The following is a 12,684-nucleotide window of genomic DNA, read 5'->3' as shown; positions in this document are numbered from 1 at the left end:
AGTTAAGTGCTCCAACCAAAAGATAGAGTGGCTGAATGGATAAGATAACAAGACCCCTACATATGAAAAGGAAGGGAATGGGAAAAGATATTGCTTCGATGAACCTAGTAGGTATTTATGTCAGACAGAGAAAGATAAACACTATATGATTTTGCTTATATGTGGAATTTAAGGAATAAAAGGAACAACTAATCAAAAACGAACTCACAAATATAGGGGACAATTTGGTGACAGACAGAGGTGAAGAGAATTTGGGGGGCTTGGAGAATGGGGCGAAGGGTTAAAGAAGTACAAATTAGTAGTTGATGGATGGTCACGAGGATGGGGAGCATGGAATAGGGAATGTAATTAGCATTTATACATTGGCTAGGTGGAGGGTCAAGGGAGGGAGGGAGCAATTGGGGGGATCATTTTACAAACTATGTAGATGTCTAACCAATGCACTGTATACTTGATACTAATTAAAATAAATTAATTAATTTAAAAATAAAAAAAACAGCAACTCATAATTTTAAAGATTAAAAATAAAATAAAAACCAAAATGATTACTTATTTTTTTCAGCTTCAATGAAGCATAATTGACAAATAAAATTGTAATATACTTAAACTGTACAATATGACATCTGTACACATTGTGAAAGGATTACCATCCTCAAATTAATTAACCCATCCATCACATTAGTTACCATTTCATGTGCATTATGAGAACACTTAATTTCTACGTTCCCAGCAAATTTCAATTATACTATATAGTATTATCAACCATAGTCACTATTTTATATATTAGATCCTTAGACCTTATTCATCTCAAAAATGAGTGTGTACCCTTTTATCAGGTATTCCCTATATCCCCCCAACTCCCCATCCCCATGACCATTCTACTCTGTTTCTATATGTCTGACTTTTTTTTTTTCTATTTTAGATTACACATATAAGTGATACCTTGCAATATTTATCTTTCTCTGTCTAGCTCATTTCACTTAACATAATACCCTCCAGGTTTATCCATGGTGTGAAAATAGCAGGATTTCCTTCTTTTGTGAGGCTGAAAAACATTCTACTTAGGCTGTTTCCATACTTGTGAATAATGCTGCAATGAACATGGAAGTACAGATATCTCTTCAAGATGATTTTGTTTCTTTAGAACATATACTCAGAAGTGTCACTGCCGGACCATATGATAGCTCAATTTTTAATTTCTTGAGGAACCTCCATGCTATTTTTCATAGTGGCTGTACCAGTTTATATTCACACCAACAGTATTTGTTGTCTTGTCTTCTTGACGATAGCCATCCTAACAGCTGTGAGGTGATCTCTCTTTTGGTTTTGATTTGCAATTCTCTGATTAGTGATGTTGAGCACCTTTTCATGTACCTGTTGGCCATTTCATTTGCATGTCTTCTTTGTAAAAATGTCTATTCAGGCCCTTTCCCCATTTTTTGCTATTGTGTTATAGGAGTTCCTTATATTTTTTGGATGTTAACCCTGTATCGGATATGTGGTTGGCAAATATTTTCCCCCATTCCATAGGATGCCTTTTCATTTTGTTGATGGTTTCCTTTCCCGTGTAGATGCTTTTTAGTTTGCCATAGTTCTACTTGCTTATCCTGACTTTTGTTGCCTTTGCTTTTGGTGTCAAATCTAAAAATCACTGCCATGAACTATGTGAAGGATCTTACCCCTCTGTTTTCTTCCAGGGGTTTTAAGGTTTTAGGTTTTACATTCAAGTCTTATTCCATTTGCCTGTTGTAAGATAGGAGTCCAGTGTCATTCTCTTATAATGTGGATATCCAGTTTTCCATGTACCATTTATTGATGATGCTCTTTCCATCACTGTATATTCTTGCCTCATTTGTTGAAAATTAACTGATCACAAATGCATGGGTTTATTTTTGGGCTCTGCATTCTATGTGTCTCTGATCTACTTCTGTTTTTATGTCAGTACCATACTATTTTGATTACTGTAGCTTTGGAATATAGTTTGAAATTGGGAGGTATGATGTCTCTGCCTTTGTTCTTTTTCAAGACTGCTTTGGCTATTTTGGGTCTTTTGTGGTTCTATATGAATTAAAAAAATTCTATTTCTGTAAAAAGTGACACTGGAATTTTTGATAGAGATTTTACTTAATTTGTAATCATTTGGCTAGGAAGAATATTTTAACAATATTAATTCTTCCAATCCATGAACACAGATTACTTTTCCATTTATTTGAGTCTTATTCAATTACTTCCATCAGTATTCAGTACATAGATCTTTCACCTTCTTATTTGAATATATTCCTAAGTATTTTACTCTTTTTGATGCTATTGTATTTGAAACTGTTATCTTAAGTTTTCTTTCTGATAACTTGTTGTTAATATATAGAAATGCAATTGATTTTCATACAGATGGTCCCCAATGTAAAATTGTTTGACTTAGGATTTTTCAACATCACGATAATGTAAAAGCAATATGCATAAATTCCATGAGATAGCCAACACTTTATTATAAAATAGGCTTTGTTAAATGATTTTGCCCAACAATAGGCTAATGTAAGTGTTCTGAGCACATTTAAGGTAGGCTAGGCTAAGCTATGATATTTGGTAGGTGAAGTATATTAAATACATTTTCAATTTACGGTATTTTCAAATTACAACAGGTTTATCAGGACATGGTCTCATCGTAAGTCAAGTAAGATCTGGATATTCATTTTGTATCATGCAACTTTACTGAATTCATTTATTAGTTCTAACAGTTTTTGGTGGCATCCTTAGGGTTTTCAATATATATCTTATCATCTGCAAATAGAGACAATTTTAATTTTTCCTTTCTGATTTAGATACCTTTTATTTCTTTTTCTTGCCTAATTGCTCTGGCTAGGACGTCCAATACTATGTTGAATGAAAGTAGTGAGTGGGTATCCTTGTCTTTCTCCTGATTTTAGAGGAAAAGCTTTCAGCCTTTAACCAGAGTATGATGTTAGCGGTAGGCTTGTTATACATAGCCTTTATTATGTTGAGGCGCAATCCTTCTATCTCTAATTTGAGAGTTTTCATCATAAAAGGATATTTAATTTTGTCAAATGCTTGGTATATTTTATGTTTCTAGGAATTTATTTCTCCCAGGTTATCTATCTTATTAGCATAAAATTGTTCATAGTATTCTCTTATGATTATTAGAATTCATGTTATCAGTTGTAATGTCTCTTTTCATTTATAGTTTTATTTATTTAAGCTTTCACTTTTTCTTAGTCTAGCTAAAGTTCTGTCAATTTTGTCTTTTCAAAAAACCAGCTCTTACTTTCATTGATATTTTCTATTATGTTTCCAGTCTCTATTTCATTTATTTCCACTCTGAGATTTATTTTCTTCCTTTTACTAATTTTAGGCTTTGTTGTTCTTCTACTTCTTTGAGGTAAAAAGTTAAGATGTTTATTTGAGATCTTCCTTTCCTCTTCATGTAGGTTTTTATTGCCATAAACTTCTCTTAGAACTGCTTTTGCTACATCACATAAGTTTTGATGTGTTTTCATTTGTCCTAAGATATTTTCAAATTTTTTTGAATTTATTCTTTGACCCATTGTTTGTTTGGTGACATGTTGTTTTATCTCCAACTATCTGTGAATTTTCCAGTTTTCTTTTTGTAATTGATTTCCTGTTTCATACTGGATCTTTTTTTCCCCAATAAAATAATCGTTTTTTTTTTCTGGGATTTTGAAACATTTAATCAAAAGAGAATATAGCATTTTAAGTTAGGTTTACAAACGACACATTCCCAATATTAGCAATTTATCTATTTACACATTGTCTAACAAAATAAGGTTTATCAGGACATCAACAAGATATTTAAGACTTCATTATAAGCCATACAGCTCTCTGCAAATAAGTTATCAAGTTTAATTATAACAAACGACTGTGAACAAATTTAACTATTATAAAAACATTAAATACAATCTTCTGGAAACAGACATTATATACACAGCTGTTTTTTCAGTGAAATTCTTTCTGTTCCCCCACAGTCTTATGGAGGGGGGGTTGTAAATAACATGTTGTCTTTCTCCTGCTACTTTTAAGATTTTATCTGTCTTTAACTTTTGACAATTTAATTATAATGTGTCTTGGTGTGAGTCCCTTTAGATTTATTTTTAGTACTCTTTAGGCTTCCTAGATCCAGAAGGGAAGTTTTCAGCCATTATTTCTTTGAATAAGCTTTCTCTGCTCCTTTTTCTCTTTCTTCTCCTTCTCGGACACCTATGATGTGTATATTTGATTTGTTTGGTACTTTTTAAGTATTTTCTATCTCTTTTTAAAATTCTCACTTTGTTCATGCATTGTTCTCCTGACCTCTGTGACCATGATTATGGCTGTTATACTGAATTCTCTATTGTGTAAATCACTTACATCAAAAAGCAAAGTAAGATTTTTCTTTGTTCTTTGGAACATATTCCCTTATTTTCTATGACTCTCTGTGTTGGTTTCCTCACATTAGATAAAACAGCCACTTCTTCCAGCCTTGACAGCAGTCTTGTGTAGGAGATAAACCTCGTTAGTTAGCCCAGCCTGAGTTCCTGGTTGTCTCTAACTTTTGTAATTACTCAAGCTGTCATCTTCATTTGTAGTGGCTCCTAGGAGGTGAGAGTATGCCAAGTCCTGTCTACATCCAAAAGGACAGGAACACAGTCAGCACCCAGATGCAGCCTGATTAGAAGATGTAGTCAAAACCCTTTCCAAGGAGAAACTGGGAGATGGCCATTTCTGTCTGTTCCCTCTGCATGGAGCCCAGGTGTTTACCCACAGCGGGTGCTCCTGTATCCATTTAAAAATGGTTTGTTATAATCTTGTGGGACTTGTGAATTAAGTCCTGCTGGCTATCATAGCTAGGTGATGAAGGCCTATCCCTCAAGCAGCAGCCATAAAAGTTGAACTGCTAGATATGCAGACAAGCTCCTTCATGGGAAATAGTGGCGAGCTGGCTTTATTGTTGGAGCAAGTGGAGAGAGAAGGCAGTGGAAGTGCCCACTAGGTATTCTGAGCTCAGGGGAAGATCAGAGTCAGCACCTAGATGTGTGGTAATTAAAGGTCAGACCCTGAGCCAGCTACTTGTGAAGTATGCAGTCAAACCCCTTCCAAAGAAAGACTAGGAGATGGCCATTTTTTGTCTGTTCCCTCTGCACTGAACCTTGGGAGTCAGACACAGCAAATATCTGCATGCCTGTTAACAACTGCTTCTTTGTTTGCTATAGTCCTATAGGAATTATGAACATTAAGACCCACTGGCTATATGAGCTAGCTCATTTGGGCATGTTCCTCATATGGAAGCTGTAAGAGTTGGGGCACCAGATGTGTGCACAGAGGAGATGCTGGAAACCTGGTTTTATTGTTGGAAGGGGCCAAAGGAAGGAGCCCACTGGCTCCATAAGGCTCTGGCGATGATCACAGTCAGTACCTAGATGCATGCTAATTAGAAGATAGACCCTCAGGCAGCAGCTTGTAAGGTAAGCAGTCAACTTCCTTCCAGGAAAAAATGGAGATGAGCATTTTTGTCTTCTCCCTCTGTGCTGAGCCCTAGGGGATAGCCACTGTGAGTGCTTGTGCTCCCATCATGCTCCCTTTAGGAACTGATTCATCATTTGCTGAAGTCCTGTGGGACTCATGAACACGAGCCCCGATAGCTTTCAAAGCGAGGTGTTTTGGGAGCCTATTCCTCAAGTGAGAGTCTTCAAAGTTGGGACATTAAAGGTATGGTCCAAAACCCTTTAATTCTCAAGGAAATGCTAGAATCAGGTTCCCTCCTGAATATATGGCACTGTGCTAGGGATAGGATTCATGGCAAGAGTGTCTCAGCCTTTCCTACTACTTTCAATGTGGGTATTTTCTCAGCTAGTTTCTAAATTTCTCTAAGAGAAAATTGCTCATGTATAGATATATGTTCAGTGTGTCTGTAGGAAGAGGGAAATTCAGGAGCCTACTATGTCACCATCTTGCTCTTGGTCCATACCGAGATTTCTGATGTTTGCCTTCATTCTTTTCTGTTGAGAATTTTATTTTAGTTTGGTTTGTACAAGTTGACAATATTTCATCATTTGGTATAGAGTATCATTTACATTATTACCCATTTAAGTCATAGAAATTGACCAAATTGACCCAGGGTTTCTTGCTCTAAAACACTGCCATATTCTAACAGTAATAATGCACTTATATGCATTTTTTTATAGATTAATCATATCTAGACATTTTTATATAGGAAGACTACATTAATGTCAGTTACTCATTCAAAAAGAAAACATAAAAACCGCAATAAAATAGCACCACATATGTATTAGACTAAAATTTTTTTAAAATAGTGATAATAGTTAATGCTATTGAGGTTGTTGAGAAACTGAACCTCTCAAACACAACTGGTGAGAATCTCTGAAAAAAAGGCTAGCAGTTTTTAGCAAAACTAAACATGCACTAACCATATAACCCAGCAATTGTATTCTTGGGCATTTATCCAAAAGAAATGAAACCCTACGTTCACACAAAAACCTGTATACGAATACTCATAGCAGCTCCATTCATAATAGCAAAATACTAGAAACAACCCAAATGTCCTTTAGTGGGTGAAAGGCTGAACAAAATCTGGTACATCCACACAACAGATACTACTCAGCCATAAAAAGATATGCAACATCCCACACTGACCTCAAGAGCATCAAGTTCAGTGAAAAAAGTCAATCTCTTCTTCCTCCTCTGTGTGACAATTATATTTAAATGTAATTAGTCAACTGTCTCCACTCAATATCTCAGTCCTCTGTACATTTTTGTTAGTACGAATTGTCTCTCAGGGATCATCTCAAGGTGCTGACAAGATGTATCTCTGAACCTTCCACAAGGGACGGGGAAGGAAGTCTCCAACTTCGAAAAGCTTTCCCTTTGCATATAACATTATTACTAACATTTCCTAAATTTGATTACATTTGAGCCCTAAAAATGATTTCCATATTTTGGCATAGCTACCTTTCAGTATTTTTAACTTGTAACCTAGATGCTCTGAGTGTTTTAAGAATGGAAATACTGTCCAAAGTGCCAACAAAGTTTATATTTTTCATTATAATTTATTAAAAATGTGGCCTTTTTCCATATGCAAATTTTTTTAAAAATTTTAAAATTTCAAAGTTTGTTTTTCAAATTATGAGCATATATTTCCCACCTATGTACATCTTTAATTTTGCTATAAAAATCACTTGGAATATAAAATTTACCTAATTTTTACTTACAGCATATTTTGAAGGATTGCTATTTCATTAATAGATTTCCTTTAATATCATTATAATAGTCAAAACTAAAATGATAGATACACTTAATACGCCCCATTGTTATTCCCCAGAAGTAGGTTTCCTAGTACTTTACCCATGCATCAACCCTGTCCCACTGCCTTTCACACTGCTGTTTTACCCACAATCAACTCAATATACAACCTTCTTCCAGGGCAATAAATTTAACCCTTTTCTTTAAAGCAGATTGTACGAGATGCCTATCTAAGAAGCAAACAAAAGCAGCTCTGTCTTCAACTTTTCTTTCCCTTGCCATTCTCACACAAAACACATAGAGGCAAAACCTATTTTCTGAATTTGACTAAAGAGTTTAATAATTGAGACCAAGAGCAGAAAAAAAAATCTGCATAAACAGTACCCACTTAACCAAAAAAAAGAAAAGAATTCCAAAATTCCATTGTAGAATTTAGGTGATTAAATAGATCTTAGGATAAAGTGGTAAAGGGAGAGACAAAAAGTAGCAGCCAGCAGATTCATGAAAGAAAAAGTAGTGAGCACAAGATATAAAGGGAAGTCAGTGGCTTTCTTTTGTTGTATCATTGTCACATATGGAATTTTCTCCTCAAAACTTAAAAAAGGAATACACAACATGCAAATACATAAAAATCAATAATCATAATGACAATGACAGATATTTCATACTTGTATGGTGATGGCCAAGTACTTGGATCCTGAAGCACCACACCAAGGGCATAAAGGACAAGAGTCTGTGAAAAAAAATTACTCTGGTTAGTCAAGGCCTAGCAGAGACAGAATGACTCCCGAAAGTCAACTCGTCCTAAATGTTCTTTTAACATAGATAATGAATATAAATTAAAACTATAAAATAATAGAAGAAAACACAAGCCATTTTTCTGGTGATCTTGTAGTGCAGAAGGCAAAACTAAGCATGTCACAAAATCTGGAACCCTAAAGTAACTATATGAAAATTTAAAAACTGCATCCAGTAAAAACAAAACATACCATAAGCACCAGTAAAAGATAAATAATAAAAGGAAAAAATATTTGCCATAGAACTGACGGTATGAATAATATACAAAAGACATACAGGCTCAGGAGAAAGAAGAGTGAGTTTTAGCATATAATTCACAAAAGAAGAAATACAAACTGTTAATGATCAGCTACTCAATCTCACCAATGATTAGGGTAAGGGACATTAAAATTTAACAAGATAATTTTTCATATAAGATTCATAAAATATGTAGAAGATTCATAAACCCACAAGTGGTAAGGATATGGAGACAAAAAGCATTCTCATACATTGTTGCTAAAAATATAAATTGCCACTTAGACAGTAATTTAAATTTAACATGCATATATACTTTGACCCCAAAACTCCATTTCTAAGGCCCTACCCAATACCTCTAAAAGCATATAATTTGTATTAAAAAAAAAAAAAGTCCACTAAATTTCCATCTATGGAGGCTGCTTAAATAAATTATGGTACATGGAATACCATGCATCTATTAAAAATAATGAGTTGTAGTTGTATCAAGTTCCAGTTGTACTAGCACTTTTCTACTAAAAGAAGAAAATTAAAGAACAATATATAAAGAGTAAACTTTCACATGTAAATTCAGTTTTTAAAATACAGAGAGTAATATATATATACACAAAAAAAGATCTATAAAAATACACTCTAAACTATTAACAGCAGTACCTATGGGGAAGGGACTTTTCTTTTATATTGTTTGAACTTTAAAACAACCATATATTATTTTGTCACTTAAAAATGATCGTCTTTAACAATGGGTAGCATTTATTGAACACTTTAAACAATAAAGTTTTAAAATATAGACTAAAAGTTGAAAAGAAAAACTGAATGACTTAAGTATACTAAATGTTTCCTACCTCTCTAGGAATAATAAATTTGTCAATCTTTCCTTCAATATCTTGAAGCCGGGCAGAAACTGGGGTCAGTTTGGCAATCCGAACAGTTTCGCAAAGCACCTGCCGACAATATCTGTTTAAAAAAAATTTTTTTTGAAGATCTTTACTTTGGGAGAGGCAGTTTAAAACGTACATACATTTCAAAATGTCATTCAACAGCTTTCATAACCTTCCTAGTTTAAATAGTCACATGATAATTGTTTTTTGCTTGAAAATATGTTATATATTAGAAGTATATAAAGTCCAGGGGGGGTAAAGATTTAAACAAATAAAAATACCTTTAAAAGTACCAGAAGAAAACGCAAAACAATAGTTTTAGGATTTTTGCGTAGAAAAGTCCTTTATTTTTAATAAAGGATTTGATGAACATTTTAATAAAAGACTTTTCTACTAAAAATTATAAAAATACTGACACAATGACAGAAACCATAAAGAAAAATACAAATAATCTATGTAGGTTTTTTTACGTATTTTCAATCATAAGTAAAATTAAAAGATAATTAGGAAAAATATTTAGTCAATATCTTTAATGTATAAAATCTCTTTAAAAAATCCATAATTAAAATAATCAAATACCTCAACAGAAATATGGACAGAAAATATAAAAAAGCAATTAATATAAATACAAATGGCTTGAAAACATATTAAATAATTCTTATTAACAATGAAAAAATTGCCAAAGCATTTTTTTACTTGCCAGATTAGCAAAGATGAAAAAGAATGACAATAAACAATAAAAAAAATGGGGAAAAATATAATCATCTTCAATTTGAAGTATTAATTGGTATCACCTTATTGAAGGGTAACTTGGCAACATATATAGTATTAGAATATTAAGTGTCCATCACAATGAGAAGAATAAAACTAAAATATGCTGAAATCTTGCCACGAACTAGTTCTGTTAAATAGTTTCTATGTAGTATCTCGTAATCCTTACAAGAAAATTATGGACCCTATAATTATTTTAATTCTACAGAATTAAAAAATGAGGCAATCGTTTAAGAACACAAAGCAGGTAAGTGGTGTTGACAAGATTGAAATCCAGATCTGTCTAATTTCATAATAAGTAAGACATACTAATAAATATTATACTTTTGCATATAGCGTTAAATAATCTCATTTCCAGAATCTTAATAGAAACAAATGGAAATATTAACAAAGATGTAAGCATAGGAATGTTGACTGTTTATAATATCTAAAAACAACAAAAACAAAGGAGGAAACATCATTCTATTTCTCTTTGAACAAATATTTATCGGGTACCTACTACATTAGAAGCACTGTGTTAGATATTCAGCTACGACACTGAACAAGACAGATGCCCTCACAGGAACTCAAAGTCTAGTTTCTTTGAGAAAAGAAGGGACCTCAAGAATGAACAGTTAAAAAGCGCAGTAGCTGTTATGACAAAGAAAGTTCAAGGTGGTAGGGAACACATGGCAGTAGCACTTAACTAGAGAAAGGACTATGCAGAGAACTAAACGCTAGGCTGAGACCTGCAGACAAAAAAGGAGTTAGCTAGAGGGGACAGGAAGAGAGAACTTAGACAAAGAAGTAGTCTGCACAAGTCAGAAGATAGAGTGCTGGACCTTTGAAGAAACAAGGGTATGAAGAGACGAGAAGTGATAAAAGATAAGGTGAGAGAGGAATGCAAGGCTTAGCTTTTGAAATGTTTCACAGGCTACGTTAGTGAGTTTAAATTTTAAGGGCAACCAGAAGTCACTGAAGGATTTTAAATTGGGAAGTCATATGATCACATGTGACTCCCCAGATATATAAAAATCACTAGCACAGTGATTCTCAACTTTGGCTATACATTAGATTTGGTTTTGGTCCCCGGCTATCTCTATTTTTAAAGCACCTAAACTGATGACAGTGTTCAGTCACAGGCTCCAGTGGCACAGGCTCCAGTGGCACTCCAGACAAGCACCGATCTGCTTCCTATTACGATAGTTTTGTCTTTTCTAGAATTTCACCTAAATGAAGTCACATTGTAGGTAATCTTGGTGTTTGACTTTTTCACTTAGCATAATGAGATTTATCCATGTTGTGTCTATTTACAGTGTGTTAACTTTTTATTACTTGGTAATATTCCATGGTATAATTTATTTATTCACCAATTGATGAACATTTGGACTGCTTCCAGTTTTTTGCTATTATAAATAATACTGCTATGAACGTTTGTATATAGGTCTCTGTGTAGACATTCATTTTCATTTTTCTTGGGTGAATGCCTAGAAGTAGAATCACTGGGTCATATGGGAAGTGTACATTTAACTTTACAAGATCTTACCACACTGTTTTCCTATAGGACTGTACCATCTTCCATTCCCATCGAGGCATGAATGTTCCACTTACCTGACATCACTGATACTATTTTATACAGGCTAATGTAAAGCTTTCCCAGAACTACATAAGGTTTTAAAAGTAAATTAAATTATTAAAAATCTATATGTAAATATTGTAAGTCCCATAAAGAGATATAGCTTTCCTAAATATAGCATTAGCTTTAAAATAAATAGTGAAACCAATTCAAATTGACTTTTTAATGATTTCCTCTTCCTTTTAGTGTGTTCTTACCTGAGTTCCTCAATCTTCTCTGGAGTAACAGGACCCTTCCCCAAAACTTGGTCTATCTCTTCATACAGTTTTTTCTGCACTTCTTCAGAGGTGGTTAAAAAACAGATTGCCCAGGTGCACACTAAGTGAAAATTTATATTAATAACAATGAAAATAGCTAATTCATTGATTGGGTGGAAAATAACAAAAAACTGTTTTTCTCTGATATTTTCCTTTTTTTTTTCTGATACAGTAGATAAATATTACCAAAAAAAATAAAACAAGATTGTTCACAGAATCTGTACTTCATTGAACAGAACATAAATATTTACAGAATACTCCCAAAAGAGATAGTGAAATCTGGATGATTTCTTTCTTAAAACTGACAAGTAACTGAAGCCACTTAATATATTTTATCTTAGGTAAAATAGTAATGATAATAAACTTTACATTTGGGGTGGTATTAAATGTTGAAAACTTTGATGGATTGTCTGGTTCACTCAACCTTATGAAATCAGAAAACGAATTTAGCCATTCACTTAGGAGCCATAATGAAATCAAACTGGCAAGAGATTTACCTATAAATCAATATTGTAAATTTTTATTTGTAATGGTAGATACACTGGCTCAAGAACAGGCACTAGTTATTGCTTAGGACTGTGGTTCTCAAAAATCACCTGGGAGTTGGTTGATAGCACAACCTCACATCTACGAATTCTGATTCAGTGGGTTTACGGTGGGGTGCAAGCATCTGTACTTCTAATAAATACCACAATTATTTTGATGAACACTAAAAGTGAAAAATCATTAGCTTACAGCCTATGGATTACATTCACTGCAGAAATGAAAAGGTAAGAAAATTACATGATGAACACAAAACAGTGAGAATAGAGTAGTTACATTTCCTTTAGTAATCTACTGGGATTATAATTATTCAAAT

At 33.5% G+C, this 12,684-nt stretch overlaps 1 protein-coding gene across 1 annotated transcript in view; it reads right to left on the bottom strand.

Annotated features, from left to right (window-relative positions):
* LOC102883508 (cytochrome P450 20A1) overlaps nucleotides 1-12,684 on the bottom strand; it is a 42,959-nt gene that overhangs the window by 3,955 nt on the left and 26,320 nt on the right. Inside the window, exons 9-11 of the mRNA XM_006921373.3 lie at nucleotides 11,766-11,886; nucleotides 9,147-9,258; nucleotides 7,938-8,002 (exon numbers count right to left, since the gene is read on the bottom strand). Coding sequence (XP_006921435.1) covers nucleotides 7,938-8,002; nucleotides 9,147-9,258; nucleotides 11,766-11,886 — 298 coding nt within the window. The remainder of the gene's footprint in view (nucleotides 1-7,937; nucleotides 8,003-9,146; nucleotides 9,259-11,765; nucleotides 11,887-12,684) is intronic.

Source organism: Pteropus alecto, unplaced genomic scaffold (genome assembly GCF_000325575.1).
Source record: "Pteropus alecto unplaced genomic scaffold, ASM32557v1 scaffold3, whole genome shotgun sequence".
Taxonomy (NCBI): Eukaryota; Metazoa; Chordata; class Mammalia; order Chiroptera; family Pteropodidae; genus Pteropus; species Pteropus alecto.
Note: the sequence above shows the minus strand (reverse complement) of the source record. Positions and strands in the feature narration are given on the sequence as shown.